Source organism: Equus quagga, chromosome 17 (genome assembly GCF_021613505.1).
Source record: "Equus quagga isolate Etosha38 chromosome 17, UCLA_HA_Equagga_1.0, whole genome shotgun sequence".
Lineage (NCBI taxonomy): Eukaryota > Metazoa > Chordata > Mammalia > Perissodactyla > Equidae > Equus > Equus quagga.
The window spans coordinates 1,597,360-1,619,236 of NC_060283.1; the positions used below are offsets into that span (position 1 = coordinate 1,597,360).

At 64.4% G+C, this 21,877-nt stretch overlaps 1 protein-coding gene across 1 annotated transcript in view; it reads right to left on the reverse strand.

Annotated features, from left to right (window-relative positions):
• SLC22A18 (solute carrier family 22 member 18) overlaps positions 1–20,702 on the reverse strand; it is a 28,498-nt gene extending 7,796 nt beyond the window's left edge. The window contains exons 1-7 of the mRNA XM_046642932.1: positions 19,776–20,702; positions 16,159–16,256; positions 15,164–15,324; positions 14,582–14,714; positions 6,742–6,860; positions 5,304–5,411; positions 4,098–4,198 (exon numbers count right to left, since the gene is read on the reverse strand). Coding sequence (XP_046498888.1) covers positions 4,098–4,198; positions 5,304–5,411; positions 6,742–6,860; positions 14,582–14,714; positions 15,164–15,324; positions 16,159–16,256; positions 19,776–19,919 — 864 coding nt within the window. The 5' untranslated portion in view covers positions 19,920–20,702. The remainder of the gene's footprint in view (positions 1–4,097; positions 4,199–5,303; positions 5,412–6,741; positions 6,861–14,581; positions 14,715–15,163; positions 15,325–16,158; positions 16,257–19,775) is intronic.
• Positions 20,703–21,877: the final 1,175 nt, after the last annotated feature.

Here is a 21,877-nt window from a genome sequence, read left to right on the forward strand (position 1 = left end):
TGCTTGGCCAGCCACTCATAGGTCCAATTTTCACACTCACAAAACGAATCTCGTCTCTTATATTTCAGGCGTGATAAACATTTCAGTCCAAGAGGGGCCAGTTAACTGCCAATAAGGGTTGGAGGAGGCCATGGCTTATGGTGCAAAAAACGTTTTTGATCATCTGAAAATGCTCTCAGCGTGGCCCTCACCCCAAGCCCGAGGACCACTATGGCCCTGTGCAGCCCCCTCCCGTGTCACCTGGCTCCCGTGCGCCCCCTCCCCTCCAGCCGCTCTTCCTCAGCCTCCTCTGTAGCCCCTGATCTGGGAGGTGGGACCTGCCCATTTCATGGACAGGAAGACCAGGGTGCAGACAGCAGTGTTGGACTGGGACCTGAGCCCAGTGTCCTGGTGCCTCTGTGGGGTCCTCTGCCCAGCTGACTGGACCAAGGCCTGGCCCCGGCAGGCACATCAGCTACTGTATACAGGGAGGCTATCCCTGCGCTGGGGACTGGACCTCCTCGTCACACCCTAGAAGGCCATTACCCCAGTTACAACTGGGTAAATTGAGGCCCAGAGGGCTGATGCCACTTGCCTAGAGTCCCAGAGCTGGCCAGCGATGGAGCTGGGGTGGAACCCAGGATGGTGGACAGTGAAACCCGGCACCCAGCACCCAGTGCCCGGTCCTGAGCCTGGTCAGGCAAGGTCCCCAGAGGCAGGGGGCAGCCAGACTCCCCGAGGCCGCCTGCTGTTACCCCCATCCTCACTCAGCCCCCCACTCCCAGCTGTGTCCTCCTTGCCCTCCCTGGGGCACAGCCACCCAGCTAGTAGCTGGGGTAAGGTTAAGGCGTCCACTCGGTGCTCCCCTTCCTGCCCCCCGCTCCTCTGCATGAGTGTGGGAGGAAGGGCCCTCACCAGGGACACCCAGGGACACCAGGAACGTGACTCAGCGTGCAGGCCCAGCCCTCAGGCCGCTCCCAGGCCAGGGTGAGGCTTCCTATCTGGTCCTCTCACCTCCTCCACCAGGCAGGCAGGAAGTGCCCAGGGCACTGTGGGCTTGGAGCAGCACCCACTGGGCTAGGGGGACGGGCTGGAGGTCAGTGTCCGTGGGGCTGGGGGCACTGGCAGTCAGTGCCTGTGGGGCTGGGGGTGCAGGGGGCAGCGCCTGCGGGGCTGGGGAGCTGGGGGGTCAGTTCCCACGGGGCTGGGGGTGCTGGCAGTCAGTGCCCGTGGGGCTGGAGGGGCGGGGGGTCAGTGCCCCTGGCTGGGCTGTGTCTGGGGGCGGGCCCAGTCCTGCAGAACAGGATCCACCACTCTGCTCGCTTGGCATAAGGAAACTGTTTCAAACCAGAGCCATGGAAGTCCTTCCTAAAAAAAGATCCTACTTTCAGACCTGCTTTCTCGCAGTTTTGTTTGTTTGTTTACAGGAAGGGCTGTTTGGCAGGTTTCCCTGAGTGTAGCACGCCTGGGAGGAAATCACAGTGCGAGAGATTGAAATCAGCCTCACCATTTCCTACACACACCGGACCAAGACGCTAACGTATCGGTGTTGTCTCCCGATTTTCCTATTAACTTGAAAGAAGCCTAAACTTCCGTGCCTCACAGCTTATCCCACGAAATGAGAATTAACAAACTCGCCAGATGTTCCGCTTTCTCCCAGCCCTCCCTCCCCCTCCTCGCTGGCCCTGCCCCAGCCTCCAGGGCTGCCCTCGCGGTGCCATCGGCCACTCGGAGCAGCGGTTCCGCGCTGGCCCCTCTGACGGCAGCCAGAGCCGGAGGGACCTGGTGGTCCACACTCAGCCTCCCGCGGCCCCGGCCCCCTCCCAGTAAAGCCCGCTCTTCCTGGCCCTTCTGACCACCCCTGGCTGGGTCTTCAGAGCCCAGTCCTCTCCCTTCAGGCCGGCTCAGCCACGGCGGCCACGGGTGTGTCGCCATCCCCAGGGCTCTGCACGTGCCACCCCCCCACTGTGGTTCCCTCATCTCCAGGTCTCTGCTCCAGCGGAGAGCCCCCCACTGATGGCCCCTCTGCCCTTCCAAGGACCCTCAGACTCCTTCGAGTCCTGGTCAGTCACCCCTGACACAGCAGGTGCAGAGGTGGCGGTCTCCCCCCAGTATGACGGAAGTCCCTATCCCCCCGGTGGCTCCAGGCCTGGAGCGTAGATGCAGGCTGAGCGGGGGCTCCCGCAGGAAGGTCTGCGAGGCAGAGAGGTCTGCAAGCCCACCGGGGTGACCGCTGTCCCCTCACATTAGGACCATCTGGGCTGCCACTCCCCACCAGCTCCCAACCCCAGTGCCCCGCCGCGCCACAGGGAGCAGGGATGGGATGCCATGGCCCTTTTGGGATCAGGCTACAGTGGCCAGCCCTCGGGGTGGGGATGCTTTGTGGAGGGCGGCAGCAGGGGCGGGACCAGGGGGGAGGCATGGTTCGCCCTCAGCGGGCTGCCTCTCTGGGACCCTCAATGACCAACCCCGGGGGATTGTGGACACACCTGCGGCCGTGGTGGCTGAAGCATGGTTGGGGCAGGGAGGTGCCAGATGATGGCTTCAGGCCTCTCTCTGCAAACACAAAACCCAGGCCCCAAGCCCCCGGGCCCCCAAGGCCCTGCCCTCCACCGGCAGAGGTTCCAGACACGGCTCCAGGCCTCAGCTGCCCCCACCCCAGCTGGACTTAGGGCCTGGGGGTCCGACACACCGCAGGCTCCCCGCTCCTTCTCCGAAGGTCCTCCTCCCTTCCTCAGATCTCCCCGGGGGCTCCTTCCCCCACTCCTATCCCACCACCACCAGACCGGCTCCCCTGCAGTGTCGGTCACCATCCCTACAGATGCCGGAGGCCCAGCACCTCTCAAGTGGGGTCACCATTGTGGCCGTGGCAGGCCAGAGGCTACCAGTGTCTGTCCCTGAGGGTCTTGAGGGGTCTTCTGGCTTCAGCCGGGCCCAGGGAGTCCAGGACAGAGCTCAGGCTGGCGCCCTGGCCCAGGAGGCTGGGGCAGCCGTGTGCAGCATGGCTCCAGCCGCCCTCACTGTCGGAGTGGTATTATTATTGTTTGTTTCTCCCCACAGGGCGGCCCCTCCCGGCCCACAGCGCAGGGGCCCTCTCCACCCACATGGTGTGGGGGCCGGCCCTTCCCAGGAGCAGCTATTTTAGCAGGAGGGTCTGGCCAGTCCCCAGCCCAGAGGCAGGGGAGCAGATGGCTTGGAGGTGCCGGGAATGCCGCCCACTTCCGGAGAGGTCGGGAGCCCCTCCCCGGCTCAGGCGGGTCCCAGAATAGCCCCTCCCGCGCTCCGGCTGTCAGGCAGATGTCCCGGGTGACGGCGGCACGTCACCACCTGTCCCCATCGCCCCAGGGCCTGGTCCAGATGCCCAGGAGGAGCTGGGGGTGGCTGGGCTCGGGCAGGGCTCGCCCTGGGCCTGGCAAGCAGGACACCCGCCCCACTTTAAAGTGCTTCTTGGCACCTCCAGACCTGGAGCTGTGAGGGTCAGACATCCCATAATGACAGAGTGACAGCGTCGCTCGATGGGACCCCCCCCCAGGGGCTCTGTCACATTAGCTCCTTTACTCTGCCCCACGGCCCATGAAGGGCGCTATGGTTTGACAGATGGGGGCTCGGAGAGCCTGGTAAGCCTGCCCTGGTCACACGGCTGGCAGGATGCAGAGCCCGGCCCTTCTCCTGTAACATGCCCCCCACCACCCAGGAGGGCCTGTTCCCTGCCGGGTCCTGTCCCCTGCTGGTGCCCAGATGCACACTCAGTGGACCACAGACCCCTGACCTGCTTCCAGACGGGAGGCTAAGGCCTCCCAGCCTCCAGTGGGGAGAGCCTCACGCCCCTGAGACGGGCCCCCCTGGCAGATGGGGCGGGGAGGCTGCGGGCACTCGGGCCTGGGGCCGTGCAGTGGCCTGAGAGCAGACCCTGGGAGCCGCGAGCAGGCGGAGAGGGCCAGGCTGCTCAGAGAGGTGGGAGGGGAGCCGGAAGTGAACAGCGCAGAATCTCCAAAAAAGGGGAGCGCACGACAGCACGAGCACTGGTGAGAAACCGAGTCAGGCGGGCATGGGGTCCATCACGTCTGGAGCCCCCCGCCCACCCCGTGGCTTGCCCTGTGCACCTGGCACCCACTCACCATCTGGAGAACCCCGAAGAAGGACATGAGGTAGCCAGACTGGGCGGCCTCCAGCTGGAAGAAGTCCATGCAGATGATGGAGAACATGACCATGAAGAGACCTGGGGGGCAAGGGGGGGGTCAGGCTGCTGTTGTCCCGCCCTCTCCTTCCTCCTGTCAGCTGGGGTGGGAGCCCCAGGGTGGCCAATCGGGGTACCAGGGGCCCTGGTCACAGTGACAGGTTCAGGGAGGGGCATGTGACCCCAGTGGGACCAATGAGAGCCTTCCCTGAGATTTTTCTGGATCCCTGGTGGGGGAAGTGTCTCCCCTGTGGGCTGCTGTCGGCTGTGAGCAGGCAGGTGTGGAAGCTACCCATGGACAGGGTGGCCGGAGCCCAAGGCATCCCGGAGGAGGACAGTCAGGGGACGGGAACCCAGGGCTGATGATACGGGAGGATTTGGCCCCAGACCTACCGGTGGCCCTTAAAGGCCCTTTTACTGATGTCAGCGATGCGGTTCCAGTCACCGTGCTCCAAAGAGCTGGCCTGGGTCCGAGACGGAGCTGGCCGCGAAGCTCCTTGCCTCAGCCTTGGACCCCGAGACCCCAGGAGCTCCAGCAGCTCCGCAGGGCCGTGGGGAGACCTCCCCGCATGGGCGAGGGCTCAGCCCTTCAGCCCACGTGCAGCATCTGAGCGCACCTGAATGGGACCTCATGAGTTTGTTGTCTGGGCTGCTCCCCGAGTTTAAGGACCCCAGAGAGGGGCTCTGAGGGGTCGCTATGGGCACGATGGTGATGGGTGATGCCCTCAGGGTCCCCCGAGATGGCCACTTCACCGGACAGCCAGACACAGGAGTCTGCAGAACACGTGCTCCCCGTCACAGTCACTGCCTTCTCTGCCTCTCAGACTGTCCCCAGAGGACTTGGGAACCTCCGGGCATGACAGCCAGACGGGCTGTAAAGCTGGAGTGAGTGGCCCTGAGGGGCTGCCTGGGAGCAGGAAGGCACCTGCGCCTCCCTTCTTCCTCCTCCTCGCCCGCATGGCCACGTTGGCGAGACCCAGGCCGTCTCCCTCTTGGGGACAAATGTCACTGGTTTTGGGGCAGGGCAGGCAGGAGACAAGGCCGGCCTGGGGCCCGGGACGCAGGGCAGAGGGAGGGCGGCACCCTGAGCGTGGACTCCGGTCCCTGCCCAGAACTCTCCACTGCGCCCCGGGCAGTCGGGACTCACCTGAGGGGAAGCCGGAGACCACCTTGACCAGGAACACGGGCAGGACGCCGGGCTGCAGCAGCAGGCGGGTGATGGCCTTCGGGTCGAACACGCTGGCCCTGGAGCTGCCTGGGGCACGGAGAGGCCCGTCAGACCACCCAGAGGCCCTCGGCCCCAACCCCGGGCTGCCCGTCCTGGCTGTGGGGGCCAGGCCTGCAGGTGTCACTCCTCCCGGGCCGCAGGGTTGGGGAGCACAGAGTTCCCCCCCGTCACGCGTGGAGCTCGCAGCAGCTTCTCCTCCCTCTGACTTCGGTGCCTGCTCCCAGGAAGGCGAGCTGGTAACACTCCTGGTCCCCCTCTCCACTGGCCCCCCTGGGGGGCACGGGCAGCTCACCACATTCCCAGGTCTGGGCCCTCAGGCCTGCTGACCCTGAGGACCCCCGAATTCCAGGAGGCGCCTGGGAAACCCAGCGCCTCTGCTCTCAGGCAACCTGGCCGGGACCTGGGCCCTTGCTTCCCCAGCCCAGCAAGAGCATGACCAGGCTAGTGAGGCAGGCACCGGGGAGCAGGGGCCACTCTTGGTGCCGAGTGACCCAGTGGACGCTTTTGTGCCGTCGGCCTCCCACAGGTGTCTGGCTGGCCCTGCCCCCGCCCTCTCCCTGCCCGGCTTTTCCCGGGCCCTCCTGTGTGCTGGCCCCCACCTCAGGTCCTCCCTCCTGACTCTGGGTCACTCGGTCACAGCCACGGCTCAGGGCCCTCCTGTCCCAGCGTGGCTCCCAGGTGGGTCTCTCCATTCCAGAACGTGCCCTCGGACACTGGGCCAAGAGGCACAGGGCCCTACTCTGTGCCAGGCATGTAGTGGCTGGGCTGGGACACCCTGGAGGGGCCCCTCCGCGAAGCCCCAGGAGGCATATCGAGCCTCACAGGCCCCAACCTGGCTGCATGCGCTCTGTCCCCACCTGGTGCTCCCCTCTCGCCATGGCACCTGGCTGCTGTGGGCCTCCGGATCCTGGCTAACGTGCCCCCGCCCACCCCCTGGTCCCTCCCAGTCCTGCGCAGGCCTCCCCGGGCCATCCCTCCTAACACCTCCCCTGCCTGGGCCCCCAGCCTGTCTGACCCCCACATCCTCTGCTCCACGAAGACCCCTCCAAGACCACATCCAGCTTGGCTCTGATGGTGTCGGCAGCTAGGAAATGCTCGGCCCCCGGAGGGGCTCAAGGATGGAGAGAGGGTATGAGTGGCCCTGAATGCCCCCATGCCCCACAGGCCCCTTGCCAGGAGCCCCCACACCTGCCTCAGTGGACAGGAAGCTACTGTGGACGCTTTGGTACAGGCTGTCCCTGAAGGAGGGCTCCAGTAGCAGAGGCCTGGCCCGAGGTCCCCGTGCAGGCTGGTGGGAGGGGCGGGCTCATGCCTCCACTGGTGAGCATCCCGGCGCAGCAGACCTGGCGGGGCTTACCTGGCGGGGCAGCCTGGGCACGGGCGCTGGCCCCCTTGGTGTTAGCAGGGATGCAGGTGAAGCTGAGGACGGTTCCCAGGAGGTTGATGCCAAGAGCCACTAAGGCTGGACACTGAATGCTGGGGACAACAGTCACAGTTCCGCAGGGTCCCAGGGTGTGGGTGCCGCCTGCAGTATCTCCCCAACCTGCTCCTTCAGTCACCCTTAGGCCTCGATGGCTCAGAACAGCTCAAACTCCGCCACCCACGTCCCCAGAGCCTGCGACTCAGAGGGCAGGACCAGGACCCTCAGGGCACACGTCTCAGGTGACGATGAAGGAACAGATGACGCTCTCGCCACCCTGACCCCTCGTGGTGGCTGCAGCCCTAGGTGGCCACAGCATGTAGGTCCTGGGGGCCTCTGAGGGTGGGTGGCGGGGGAGGCAGGATGAGCCCCTGCAGGGTGGGGGCGGATTCTCTGGGGGGACGGTTGGCTCTCAGGCTACTGAGGGGCAGGAAAGGCACCCCCAGGACCTGCGTGCGTGTTTATGTGTGTGTGTGTGAGTGTGCTCCTGGCCTGGGCAGGTCGGCAAGAGGCTGGATTTGAATCTGGGCTCCACCAGCGTGGGAGACCGTGGGACGCCTGCGCGGCCTCGTCTGTGTCATGGGAACCATCCCATCTCTTTCCCCTCGTGGGCAAGGAGGGGCCTGAGCTTAGTGGGCTTCAGGAGCCCCCTTTCTCGCCCACCTGCTCCCTGGAGGGGGTGGGCCACGCTGGCCCCACAGGGACCAGGACACCACCCTCAGGCCACCCACCTGCCCGTACCACCACCATGCTCCAGCTCTCTCCTCTGCTTTCTCTCCCCTCCAGGAGTCACCACATGGGAACTCTGCCCTGGACCCCTCTGGAAGGTGTGGGCAGGCCATGTCACCTGGGAACCAGGTGCTGGGGGCTGGCCCTTCTGAATGGTCACCATTTCCTCCTGAGGGCCAGCCCAGCACCCTCCCCAGGGGAATATGAGGAGCAAAACAGGAATTCTTACTGAGCCAGGCTGCTTGGCCCCCTAGGCTGGTGCATGGCTGGAACACCCTGGCCCTCAGCAGCAGAGAAAACTCCTATACATTCTGCAAGGGCCCTTCTCCATGACACCCCATCTCTCCTCCCCAGTGGGCACTCCGTCCTCTGAGAAGGGCTCACTCCATCAGATGGCCAGTATCCAGCCCCTCAGGGCAAGTGGGCCCAGTGGGACCCTGTGCCAAGCCCCCAGTGGGCATTAGATGGTGGAACAAATGGGTGAGCCATTCACATGGACAAAGTCCAGCCCCAGACCTCGTCAGCGTCTTGGGAGACGCAACCCGCTCCTCCCAACAGGCCTCTGCAGGGTCCAGAGAGGCCTTCCTGGCCCTCTGTGCCTGGCTGCGTGAGCGTACAGACATGCAGGTGCACACGCATGCACACATGGATACACGTGCACACACCCCCCCCCCCCCCCCATTGCCAGAGCTCCGCTGGGAAACCTGAGAGGGGAAGGGCTCTGGGAAGCCAGTGGGGACCCCTGCACGGGAGAGGGTGGGCCTTGGCCACCGCCCGCTTCTTGGACCTGCCTGGGCTCACATAGTCGGTCAGTGGTGGAGCTGACACTTGTCCAGCCTGCATGTGCCACTGAGCCCTCCCCGCCCCCACCGGCCCATCTTTGGCCAGCGCTCACCGCCTAGGACACTGGGTGTTCCCACTTTCTGACCGCTGGGGTCCCAAATGAACAAGCATTTCCACTGACGGCCAGGCCTGAGGGTCAGAGGGCGCTGGACCCCAGAGTGAGGCCTCCGCTCAGAGCCTGGGGAGGGCCAAGGCTGGGTGCAGGCCCCATAGCCCCCTCCTCTGGCCATCAGGAACTGATCTGTGACGTGAGCAGGGACACCCCAGCCCTGTTGGCTAGTCCCAGAGAGAAGGGTCCTTTCTTCAGGACTCTGGCCCCAGGGGCCTGGGTGTCACTGTTCAGGGCCTGGTCGGGCAGGGACAAAACCTGCTTTCTTTGCCAGATGCCCCGGAAATGCGAGGGAGCCGAGGCAGCCACTTAGATGGCTATTTTGGGAGGCTGGTGACAAGTGAGGGGCGGGTGGCAGGGAGCCAGGCCCCTTCTCTTGGGATCTCGCCTGTCCCTTGCACGGTGGCTTGTGAACTGAAAGGAGAACAGGGACTTGGGGGGCCCCTACGGGGAGCCGAGGTGTCCTTCCCCACTCAGAGCTCTCTCTGACTCCCCCAGGACATAACGCCAGAAAGGAGAGCGACACGGAAGGGAGACGCAGCAGCAGCTCCAGCCTCTGCCCGGAGGGTCCCCTCCGCTGGGAATGCCCTCCAGCCTTGTGCCCCCACCCTGGGCGCTGCTCTGTCCTCCAGGACACAGCCCGGGCGCCCTCCCCAGGGCCTTCGGGTCCACGCACCGCCAGAGTGGGGACTGTTGTGATGCAGGGTCACACGGGTGAGGCTGCAGGGTTTTTGTTGGCTCATTGGCCCTGTTTTACAAACTGAGGGCAGGCACCCATTAGCATGGTTTTGTCCACCCCCGTTTTATTTTTGGTTGAATAGATGGACAGAGGCTGGGCGGACGGACTCACGGATGCTGTGAAAAGGTACCAGGCAGGACTCAGGGGACCCAAGTCCTTCTGTCCCCCTGCCCTTCTCTGTAGCTACCTTCCTGGGTAACCTCCTTTCCTCAGATGCAAATGAGGGCTGAACTCTGGGGTGCCACCCTCCCAGGACACCTTGTCCCCAACCCCAAGGCTACACCAGTCACTGGGGGCTGCCTGGCTGTCCCGGATCCCTGCCCACCCCGTGTCCCCTTGGAATCACGCTTCCTCAGGAAGGTCGGCAGTGCTGGTCCAACAGTGGTGGCCGCAGCACTGCCTTTCATCCTTATCTCGAGGCCCAGGGTTCGCCGACGGGACTGTATCAGGAGGACGACAGCCCTGGCCACCCGCCTACTCTGGGTGGACTCTGCGCTTTTGTCCTTTTCACCTGACCCTGTCCGGGCTCCTGCCGGCTCCAGGGTGACAATTCCCTGTGAAGCTGGAGCTGCCCATCCCACCTGCTCAAGGCCCCAGAGGGGACTGTCCATAGCCAAGGTCCCCCTGGCCTGGCCGAAGGTGGGGCTCAGGGCCTCCCGGGCTGTGCGCCCCTCTCTGTCCGGCCTGGGGGACAGGCTGGGATCAGCTGGGAGCCAGTTTCACATGACATCTGGCTGTGAGGATGCTCTCTAGAGTCACCGCATGTCCAGCCTGGGGCTCGGGGCAGAGGTCACTCTGTTCCGCCCAATCCACACCTTGAGACATTGTGGTTAGAACAAAGTCTGAAAGTGGAAGTCATGTGGGGCCACTCCTTGTTCAGCCTCCCTTTGGCTTCCACATCTCAGACAAAGACCCTAAAGCCATGTCTGGCATAATCCTTGGCAGCCACATGTCCCTGAGCGCCCGATCCCTCCACTGCGGCCTGCACAGGCCTCCACGCACCCCAGCCCCTTCCTGCCCGGGGCTTCTGCCCTGCCTCCCCTCTGCCCCCAGCACTGCCCCAGCCCCTCCTTCAATGGCTGACTTCTACCTCTCAGGTCTAAGCTGAGGCCCCGGCCCCATTCCCACCGGTCATTTGTGCCCTGTCTGTGTACTTCCCGGCGCCTGGAACACCCAGGTCATTTCTGAAGGGTCTGCGCCGCCCCTGGGCTGGCCTGCCTGGCCCTGCACAGTCTCGCTGAGCCCTCGTGAGCTCCAAGTGGGGCAGGCGGCCTGGCTGACCCGTGAGTCACTCCTGTCCCAGAGCCGTTCAGGGCAGCCTGGCATGTCTACTCATTAACTTCAGCGGAAGCTGGCGTGTCGCTGGGGTGGAACCTCAGGATAAGAGCTTCCCGTCCCCTCGCCCAGACTGCCCGGCTGAGATAAGGGTCCTCAGGGAGGCCGGCGTGCCCAGGCCTCCAGTTACCGAGCGAGGTAAACACCTGCTGGATCACTGAGGGCCCAGGGGGCGCAGCTCGGGGCTGGAGGTAGAGTGGGGCTACCTGCCGGCCAGTTAGTGCCCAGGAGGCTGGCAGGTGACACTGAGACCCGGCTCTGCCTGAATTCCAGGGTCTGTGGCTGGACGCTCCCCCAGCCCAGTGCTCGGATTCTCCCAGGACTAAATGAGTGGCCACCTTGGAGGGCCTCAGACTGTGGGCCCAGCTGTGCCTGTGACCGGCTGTGTGGGGCAGCCCCTCCGTGCTCAGAGGAGCAGGGGTCCTGCCAAAGGTCCCCCACATGAAGTCCAACCATCAGGCCTCGGGTTTTGCCTGATTCCACCGTCAGCAGCCTCTGACAGGTGGCTCCCCCTGTCTTTCCTTGGCTTCTAGGACCCCCCTTCCTCAGGACCCCATCCCTGGGACCCGACTCTGTTGGGCTCGGCAGGCTGGTGCTGCCTACCCCCGAGGCACACGGCTCACTAGTGGGGAAGGGGTGATGGAGGCCTCCCCAGGCTGTGAGATGCTGGGCTCATGGCCACGAGTCACAGAGCTCCCCCCACCTGCTGAGTGACTCAGGGTGCAGATCTGTGCCTTCTGCGGGAGCCAGGCCTCCCAGCCCTGGGCTCCAGGCTGGGCCCAAACCAGTTATACCACTGCCAGGCCCACAGCTGTGGCTGCCAAGGCCACTTCCTCCCGTCACCTTCTCCCCGCAGTGGGGGTGGGGCATGGCTGGGGCCTTTGGGGGGGGGACTGGACATGGGGGTGGGGGGATGGGCAGGGAGGGTGCTGCAGCCAGGCAGACCTCACATCGTGCCTCGGTTCTTATGAAGGAAGGAGAAGGAGGGTGGGGATGTGGCCTTCACACCTTGTCACTGGCTGTGCCAGGAGGCCTAACAGGCTGCAGGTCAGCAAGGAGGAGAGCGTGTGACCCTTGCCATGGGTCTTCAGGGTCCTGGAGCCCGCCTCTCCTGGGCCCCACAGCCTGGGCCTTGTACAGGGACCCGGAGCGCCATGGAGGAGCCTCACCCTCTCTAAGGCCTCAGTTTCCCCACCCATCAAAGGAAGTGTCAAGGTTATAAAGTGCCTTAAGATCTTGGGATGAAAGAAGATAGGGAAGCTAATGGAATGTTCTGGAAGGTGAGGGCAGGGGTGGAGGTGATCTTGGGGTCTACTGGGAGGGAGAGGAAAGTGAGTGATGTCTTCTGGGTCAGCATCTGGGATGGAGAAAAAGGCGGATGATGACAGGAGGTGGCATGGGTCAGGGCTGATAAGGGGAGGCCAGTGTGTGCGTGTGTGCGCCCTGGACACAGGGCCCGGCCCTCACACCCCACAGCACCCCTGGGAGTGAGCGAGGGCTGACGGGCCCATTTCACAGGTGAGAGTATCTGGCGAGGCGAGGAAAGATGCCCCATGGCCCATGGTAGCAGGTAGCGGGCTGGGAGGTGAACCACCTGCCCGGGGGACTGAGGCTCCTGGTGGGGGTGTGGCGTCGGGGGGGGACTCCTTCCTGCCCTGCCTCTCCCTGCCCTGCACCCTCTTCATGCCCTGACGCCCCCTCCTTGCCGTGGCCTCTGGCCCTCTTTCTCTCTCCCTGGGGGGACAGAGGCCCTCTTTCTCTTGACCCTGATCCATCTACCAAGTCAGGCTCCCGCGCCTGCGCACAAAGAGAGGCAGCGCAGGTCCAGGCTGAATCCACAGTCACGGGCCCCTCCTGGCCTTGGGATCTCCTTCTTTTCTTACTGTGCCTCCTTCTCACCCCCGGCCCCTTGCACAAAGTGCTCGGCACCAGCCCCAATCTGAACCAGTTCTCAGGGCTTGGACACCACCCCGGTGAGGACACAGCCCTGTCCTCCCCCTCAGCTCAGACTCCCTTACCCAGAGGCCCACTCCAGGGCTCCCTCGTGCTCCTAATGGGCGCCGGACTCAGTCCGACGGAGCCCCACCTCCCGCAGGCGCCCCGGGCTGCTCAGATCTCAGCAAGGCCCACGGCTCCCCCAGGGCCACCCCAGAGTCGGGACGCAGCCTTCAGTTCACACTCACACCCCACTCATCAGCAAACTGAGCCCGGGCCTGGCCTCTGCCCTCTCCCTCCATGGCCGTCTGTGGTCCGGCCGCCATTCCCCACCCCTCTGCTCTCCCTGCGGTGGCCCTAGCCCCTACATTCTCAACACAGTGGCCAGGTCACACCTAGCCCCTGCTCAAGCCCGCCCAGGGCTCATGGCCTGGACTCCTGCTAACCCCTCCTCCATCCCCTCCCTGCTTTCCACTCCAGCCACACGGGCCTCCTTGCTTCCCCACACTCAGGGCCTTTGCACTTGCTGCCTCTGCCGCCTCGGATGCCCCCCTGTCTCCCCCTCACCTCCTTCAGGTGAGGCGCTGAGACCACCTGTATATCTGGCCCCCGATGCTACTGTAATACTTTTTACACCATGAAATTCAACCTGAGGTTACAGGAATACGTATCACACTCCTGTCACCCGAGGACTCAGCCTGTCTTGTTTCCCACTGTACCCAGAATCTCAGGGGCACTCAGCAGGTGTTTAACAAAGTCAGAGAGGAAACAAATGGACGAGGGGGAGCTGCCTCCCCTCCCAAGCCTCTTGTTCACGGTGGCGCTCAGCAGAGACAGCTGTCCCCACCCAGGCTCTGATGAAAATGCTGGGGCGGGGTGGGGAGAGGGGCCTTGAACAGAGATCTCCCTCCAGGGAAGAAGGTGCTGTGACAAGGCCACCGTGCCCTCCCTTCCCCCAGTCCCTGGGGCTCAGCCATCACCCAGTTTCTTCCGCCACTGTTGGGGCTGGTCTGGGGGAACTCAGGCCCAGGGGCTGGCATCACGTCACTAGGAAGGCCCCTCCTCTGAACAGAGTCCCAGGGCAGCTCCCCTAGGCCCACACAGGGTGGGTGGGTCACCAGCTGGCACAGGGCCTCTCGTCAGGGAGCAGGTAGGGGTCTCCACCCATAGCTGGGCGGGCCACTCGCCCCCCAGACCAAGACCAAAGGCTTGGCCCGGATGGAGAGGTGCAGAGTCCACGCCTGTGAAGGAAGCCAATTTTGTGTGGGCACGGCAGCAATCGTGGATGGGGAGGGATGTGGGTGGCACAGCATGGGGCCTCTCCAGGGCTGGGCGTCCTGGGCCCAAGGGTAAGCTCTTCCCCCTAGGAGGCGCACCCAGGACCGCTTGGACAGACCACTCTGTCCAGCCTTACTGCAGGTTCAGGAATCCTGGAGTGGGTCCACTCTGCAGACCACGTGTGGGGGCTGCCGGCCCAGTGCTCTCAAGGTGCTGGGCGGAAGCTGAGACTTACAGGGCGGGGGCTGCGGGACTGGGGCTGGGAAGACCCTGGACCTCTGGGTGTGCCAAGCTGGGGCGGGGGGCTGTAGAGGCCTTTACTTCATACACACCAGTTATTAAACCCCCTCAAGCTGCCCTCACCCTCACCAGTGGTTCTGGGTCTGGCTGCCTGCAGTGTCCCCATCACAGGGCCCCTGTCTCCCTGGGATCCTGCCTCCAGGGGCTGCCGTCCTTTTTCCTGTCGGACCAGCCTGATCTCCGTCAGGCCCAGGAGCGCCAGGCAGAGCCCCCTAGGCTGGGACCGCTGGGGACAAGCAGCCGGAGGCGGTCTTGAGCTAGCCAAGCCCGGCCCAGGGGCCACAGGCTCCGTCCTCCGGCCATGCCCACCGGGCAGGTCCAGAGGGTCACCCTCTGCCCGGCCCGACTTGCTCAATGTGCAGATGGGGAAACCGAGGCCCCGGTGGTGGCGAGGCTGGGCCGAGGGTCCAGAGCGCCCAAACGACCCAGCCTCGGCCGCCCTAACCAGTGTCCCCCGCACTCTGCCCCACTGGCTCGCCCCCCGCCTTGTTCCCGCCCGGGCCACTCACCCGTATGCAGCGCTCAGGGTCCCGCCGAGCAGGGAGCCGATGATGCTGCCAACGCCGAAGCACAGGCCGAGTCGGCTCAGGGCTGCGGGCCGCTCCTCGGGTGCAGACAGGTCCGTGATGATCATCTGGGCGGCTGGGGGCGGAGCGGTGCGGCCTGCCTAGCTGACCCCATGCGGCCTGCGGGCCAGGCCCCGCCTCCTCACACATCCCGTGTACCCCAGACCCGCCTCCACATCATCTCCTCCTCCTTGTCACCTTCCTCTGGAACCCCCCCCCAGCACCCCCCCCCCCCCCATCCCCCAGCAGGCCACGCCCCCACCTTACTCCCTGCCCCCAGGCCACGCCCCCACCTCATCCCGGGACCTGTGTCCTGCTCTCCGGACTAGACTAGCACCGTGGGAGTGACCTCCGCCCCACCCTCTGGTTCAGGCCATGCCCCACAGCTAGGTCCCCCACTCCCTCTGGTCCTGCCCTCTGCCCAGGCTACCTGGATTTGCCCTCATCACCACCCCTGGGCCTGCCACAGGCCGGAAGGCCTATACTTGGTCCTGACTGTTCGCACCTGCCCCCAGAGGGCCCTACCTGGCAGTGTGTGCATGAGCACGGCGGGCAGGCGGGAGGCAAAAAGCAAAGCCACGCCGGGCAGACCTGGGCTGCAGGCGGCCGCCAGGAGCAGGTAGAGTGCCGAGGCCGCCACGAAGGAGAGCGTGAGCGCGGCCCGCGCCCCACGCTGGTCTGCAAACCTGGGGGACCCCACACCTGTGAGCCTCCAGGTGTCAGGCTGGGTCCCCCCTCCTCTGCCCTCCATGCTGGGCTGCCAGGAAGCCAGGCCACAGTGCTCCCCACAGGGCTGATCAGGCAGGGTGGGGTCCTGTGAAGGTGGGCGGGGGCCCTGGGCAGGCATCACTCCTCTCAGGGCCTCAGTTTCCCCATCCTTCCAATGGGACAGTTTTCTGTGACCTCGGGGTGGCATTCTCACTCCTTGTGGGACCTGAATGGACCGTGGGGATGTGTGTGGTGTACAGAGCGTTTCCCAGGCCCCAGCTTTCCTCCATCCGTCCCTAGGCAGCTGACCCTCCGAGCCCCCCCGTTTCACTTGACTTCTTTTCTGCCAGCATCACTCTAGCGATCCGACTCCTGCCACTGTTTGGTTTGTGGGAAGATGTCTGCAATCATGTCCCTGAGCCCAGCGCCCCTGCAGCACTGAGATTAGTGGGGGTCTTGGGGGCCCCCAGTTCTCAGAGCTCCTGCCTGGGTCCCCGAAGGCCCCAGTTTCCAGAACTGCATGTCCATAAAAGCTGCCGGTGGGACCCCCAGCTCAGCAGGGCTGGGTGTTTACAGGCGTGAGTCACACCAGCTAAATCCTCTGTCTCCCCACAAACCAGAATTAGTGTCAGTCATGGGCGGGGGACCCCCCAGCCCTCCAGGGGGCCAAAGCTCTTCTGTGCCTCAGCGTGCCCATCTGTGAAACAGGAGCAGTTGTCACCCCGGTGGGACGACCCCGCCCATGACCGCCGAGGATTGGGCCCAGGTCCTTGTGGGGCGAGGGCCCCTCAAACTTCCCTTCCCCACTGTACCTGCCGAACAGCGGCCCGCCCAGCAGCTGAAGCACACCGAAGATCGTCTGCTGGTAGCCAAAGGCGACAGAATCCAGGCCAAGGCTCCGAGACAGGTACTGAAACACCGGGGTGGGGGGTGGTTCATGGGAACGAGCCCAGGATCTGGAATCCAGGGTCATTGGTGGGCAGCGGGTGGGAGGCAACTGAGAGTCTGGCTATTACCACCCCTCGGTGTGCCTTGGAAGGCACCTGCACCCTGCGACCTGGCTGCTCCTCTTGTCAGGGGGTCCCCATCGAGACCTCCAGGTCCAGGCTCCAGGGACACGCTGGTCAGCGAAGGCAGCTGCTGGCCCTCATTTTCCCCTGCAGGGTAGGCCTCAAACGGGCAAGGAGAGGCACCCACCCCTACCATTTTGGCTTCATTGTCTCAAAGCTGCATGGTGAAGACTAGTGTCTCCGGGCCACCAAGACGTTGTCCCAAAGTACCCTGATGGCCTCCAGGAGGTGGCCCATTTCCCAGCCCCTCCCGGCCCCTCCTGTGCGGACGCCCCTCTGGGGAGGAAAACAGCAGTGTGCAGCGTGCCTCCAGGGAACCCGAGGCGTCATGGGGACCCCGGGCCTCCTGTCCTATGCTGCCCAAATCCTCTGTGACCTCAATAGTCCTGTAGCTGCTCCTTCTGGCACCTGGCCTCTGAGTTCCTGACTCCTGACCCCTCCCTCCAGCAATCCCAGCTATTATGGGGTGAATTGTGCCCTCCCCAAAATATCTTGAAGTCTTAACCCCCAGTACTGGGAATGTGGCCTTATTTGGAAATAGTCTCTACAGAGGTGAGCCAGGTAAAGTGAGGTCCTCGGGGTGGGCCCCAGTCCTATACGGCTGAGGTCCGTGTGTAAAGGGGAATTTTGGACACAGACACAGAGGGACGACCATGTGAAGAGACAGAGGCAGAGACTGGTGTGTGTGGCCACCAGCCAGGGAATGTCTGCGGCCGCCAGGTGCTGGAGGAGGCAGGAGGGGTCCCTCCCACGGGCTTTCCTGTCACAGGGAAGCCTGTGACACGTGGATTTGGACCTCTGGCCTCCAGACCTGTGAGACGATAAACCTCTGTAGCTCTGAGCCACCCAGTTTTCAGTCTTGACAGCCGTAGGACGCGAATACACTGCGTCCCGCAACCCCACACCGTGTGCTCTCCCTAAGCGCGGTCTTCCCTGGTGCAGCGGAAGTCCCAGAGCCGTGGGCAGACCCCTCCCCTCTCCTCCTGTGTGAGCGGGGCCTCTCCGTCTGCTGGGCTCTCCTCTGTTTGTGGACTTGACTGGACGATCACGGCACGTGCCCCGGGCAGTCCCTTCTCTCCCCATCCCACTACATCCCTCCTTCTCTCCCTCAAACCCTGCCTCCTCCTCCCCTGCCCTCCCCATCCCGCTGCTGTGAGGAAGCAGAACTTCCCGAGACCACCCCTGCCCACCTGTCCGCTGTCCTCACCCCCCTGAGCCACCATGCCCCGGGCATCACATTCCAGCCTCTGGCCTGCTCAAGGGCAGGCCTCCCAGGTGCTCCTCCCCTTGCGCCTTCTGTCTCTGGCTGGTATTTCTCCTTTCTCTTCACCCCTCCCCTCCAGCGACTGCCCCCAAAGCTTTGTTCCCTTTGCAGCAAACCCCTCCTCACCACCGCCTGCCTCCCCTTCCTTCTCCCACCCCACCCCCACCAGGCGCTCCCTCCGCCTTCCTGGAGGTCACCTGGGCCTCCTCTGCTCCCTCCAGGGGGGGCTCCTCCCTGCTCCTTGCTCTGGACCATCCTGGTTCCTCCTGCTCCCCGGCCTCCACCTCCTCTCACTCCCTGATGAGGTCGCTGTCTCCACTCCTGACCCAGGACTCTCTCCTGAGCTGCCCTGGCTCTCCATGCCCGTCTAAAACCACCCCGAACTCAGCACACGCAGAACTGGCTTGCGGTCTCCCGGAAGACCAGCTCCTCTGCTGCATCACTGACGCCTCCACTCTTCGGGGGTTCAGGTCCAAATCCTCAGCCTTAGCCCTGACCCCCTCTTTCTTGCACATCTACTCCAATCTATCAGCCACTTCTGGTCTCAGCCTTTACCCCAGGTCCCAGTTCTAGCTGCTTCTCACCTCCCCGACTGCCACCACCCTCCTGGAGTCCTCGTCACCTCTCTCTGGCCTCAGCTCCTCCCCTCCACTACCCATCTCCAGCTGCTCTGGCCTCGTGACTGCCCCAGGACCTTTGCACAGGCTGGGCTCGCTCCTTTGTCTCCTTTACTCAATGTCGCCTTCTTAGGGAGGTCTTCCTGACCCCAAACCCTTTCTGCAGCTGGCTGTCATCTAACACACAGCAGTTTGACTGCCCACTGTTTACTGTTAGCGGGGTCACCGTCCCTGCCATTCACACCAGCGTAGTTGACTGCCCGTTGCAAGGGAGGGACTGTTCAGCCTGCGGTTACTGTGCCACACTCCAAGTTCTGAGAACAGGGGCGCACAGTAGGTGCTCAGTGGGTATTCATTGAACAAACACGGTCTCTCCCCAGGAGGGAGGTCCTTGCTCTGTGCCCGTCTTTCCCAGGGTATTAACTGTCCGCTCGTCACTCCCACATCAACCCTGCCAAGAGGGATGGCTGGGACCCATTTATGATGGGGCCTGCCCAGGCTGCAGGTGCCGGGGGGGCAGGGGGGCATGTCAGGGCTTCGGCCAGGCCACTCGGTGGGAGTGAGCCGGGCTTGGGAGGCAGGTAGAGGGGGTCAGGCTCAACCATGCCTCCTGCCATGCTGGGAATGGTGACAAGGACGATATACCCCCACCATCCCCAGCCCCAGGCTGCTCATAAGAATCTCCTGTGGAACTCTGGGGATCTGTTGCTTCCAAAGCCCCCCAGATGCTCTTGCACTGGGAGGGTGGGACCCTCTGGGCCAGCTCCCAGAGGTTTGCTGAACGAATGAGCAAGAGTGCACTGAATGGATGGTGGGTGGATGGCAACCGGGCAGCTGTCTATGGTCGCTTTACCAACCGCCTACTATGGCCAAGCACAGTTCCAGACCAGGGGAGGCAGCAGAGAATGAGATGGATCAAGCCTCACCCTCACGTCCTGGTGAGGGAGACAGAACGAATCTGATGGCATGGAATAGGCTGCGAGTGTGGGCATCTGCCTGAGCATGGACCAACGAGGCCCAGGGATGGAGGGGAAGTGGTTCCAGGTACCAGGTAGTGTCGGGGGAGGGCCCATCCTGGAGAAGACCCAGGCAGAGGCCTGAAGAGAATGAGGAAGCGAGCCAAGCAGCTGCTGGGGCAAGGGATCGATAGGGCAAAGGCCCCTGGGTGGGGTGGGAGGAAGGGAGCTAGGCCACCAGGAGGGACGCGCTGCCACAAGGAGGCTGTGTGGTTGTGGGGGTGGCTCCCTACGGCCCTTCTCCAGGGGGGGTGGAGCAGCCAGAACACAGGACGTGCTGATGAGGGGTCAAGAGGCACAGTTCCTGGGTCCCTTAACTTGGGTTCAGCATGGCAGGGACCCCCAGGGAGAGGGCCTGCGAGCATCACGCCCCCACCCCCGGCCCCTGCCACTGCACAGATGGAGGATGAGAGGGACGGTGAGGGCCTGCTGGCGGCCGGGCTGCCCCGGGAGGGTACTCACCGGGATGATGGAGAACTGCAGGAAGAGGCAGGAGAGCTCCATGGCGGTCAGCACATAGGTGAGCAGGATGACCCAGGGCCGCCCTAGAGTGCCCATCGCATCCAAGGACTGGCCATGGGCCTTGGGAGCCCTGGCTCCCTGCATCCTGGACAGGCGCTGCGGGAGCCCCTGGCAGGATGTGACCAGGAGACCAGCGGAGCGGGCACGGGGCAAAAGTCCTGCTGTGCTGGGCGAGGGTGCTGAGTCACGGGGCAGGAGGCGGGCGGCGCCGGCCTGGCCTCGCCCTGAGGAGAAGGCCTGCGGGAGAGGACATTGCTGCAGGACCCCGAGGCAGCTCTCCAGTCACCTGCTCTGTGACCTTGGGCCAGTTTCACCCTTGGAGAACACAGCAGGTGGCCCTCTCCGTTCACACCCAACTCCGGGTCTCTGGGCACAGAGCCCCTGCGGGCTGGGAGATGGAGACCCTGTCCCCAGCATGCGTTACAGAGGAAGGCACCAGCACCCCACTTTTAGCGGGAAACAGAGGCCCAGAGTGGCCACTGACTGCAGCTCGGTAGGTGCCTTTGAGGGTGTGGGGCAAGCTTGGGTCTCTGTGCGGGGGTGGGGGCCTCCGTGGGTCCACAGAGACGCCCCCCACCCCGCCAGCATTACAGAAATACTCTCGGGGGAAGGCCCACTTTCCCTTGGTCCTCCAGCCAGAGCCCAAGGGCACTCCTGGAGTGGTCTGGGGGTGGGGTGAGGGCTGCTCAGCCTTCCAGGCCCTCCGGGCGGGCGCTCTGCCTCCCCCTGCGCCTGCCCTGTCTGCTCCCCACGCCCCACTCGGCAGGAACCAGATTTCTCAGCTCCACCGGGGCCTTCATAAAATTCTGCCAAATTAACACCTGACTGTACGGTTGACCCCGAAGGTGCCCTTCAGAATCCGGAGCCCAGGAGTTGGGTAGGGTGAGAGCAAGGAGGGGACTCAGGGCTGTGCCCAGCTGCCGTCCCCACCCCAGGGTGCAGGGAAACTGGGGGGAATGGGGCAGAGGCTGCGAGCAGCGGTTCAAGGGTCCCTGGCTGGGCAGGGGTCCACAGTGAGTGAGGAGCTGGTCAGGGGCTGCACGCCGGGAGTGAGCTCCGGTGCCTGCCTCCTCTGGGGCAGCAAGGGCACCGGCGCAGGTCCAGGGAGCCCTCCCGGGGTGAGCCGGGCCTGGCCCTTCCTGGGCTCGGCACCCTCGCTCAGGGTGACCTGGGACTCCTGCCTTCCTGGGGTGGCCCGGGACTCCGGCTCTCCCGGGGACCTGGGACAACTACCCTCCTGGGGTGAGTTCCAGCCCCGCCCCGGGGCTGACCCGGGACACCCCGCCCCCGCCGGCGCGGCCTCCGTGCTCTCATTGGCTGAGCCAGACACGCCCCCGGCTGGCCCCGCCCCCCGGCCCGGACCCCGGCCGCCTCCTCCCGCCCTCGCCGCCTCCTGCTTTTTTCCCAGGTCGGCGGAGGAGGCAGGAACTCTGACGCATGGAGCAGTACTAGGTGGCAAGGGTGGAGAGGGGAAGTGGCGAGGGGTGGGGGACAGGGGCTGGGAAGAAGGACAGGAGGGGAGAAGGGTGTTGGGAAGGGCAAAGACGACGACAAGGGGAGAGGAGACGGGCATTGCCTGGCTTGCCCCCGGCCTAGGGTCTGCACAGAGACCCAGAGGAGGGCCAGGGAGACAGGAGCACCTCTGGGAACTGCTCTGGCACCCCCTCCCGCTTCCCTCCACAGACCAAGAGGCTGCCGGCAGTTGCCGAAATGCCAGTTTTGCCTATTTGACACTGCTGCCTCCCCCACAACCCCTTGGGCCGGCCCACCAGAGCCCCACGGTATGTAGGTACACATGGCTTCAAGTTGTCCCTCCACGGGGCTGTGCTGGTCCCCCTTACAGCCACCCCACCTTGGGGCCAAACACAATTCCCCTGATGAGGAACCAGATGCTCCTTCAGGACTCCCTGCCCCACGCCCCGCCCTGCAGCCAGGAGCCAGGCCACAGGCCAAACGTCAAACCAAAGTCCTCTCTGCCACGTGTGGACTGCGGCTCAGCGGAGCAGAAAGCTGCTCAAGACCAGGGGCCGGAGACAGGGGGC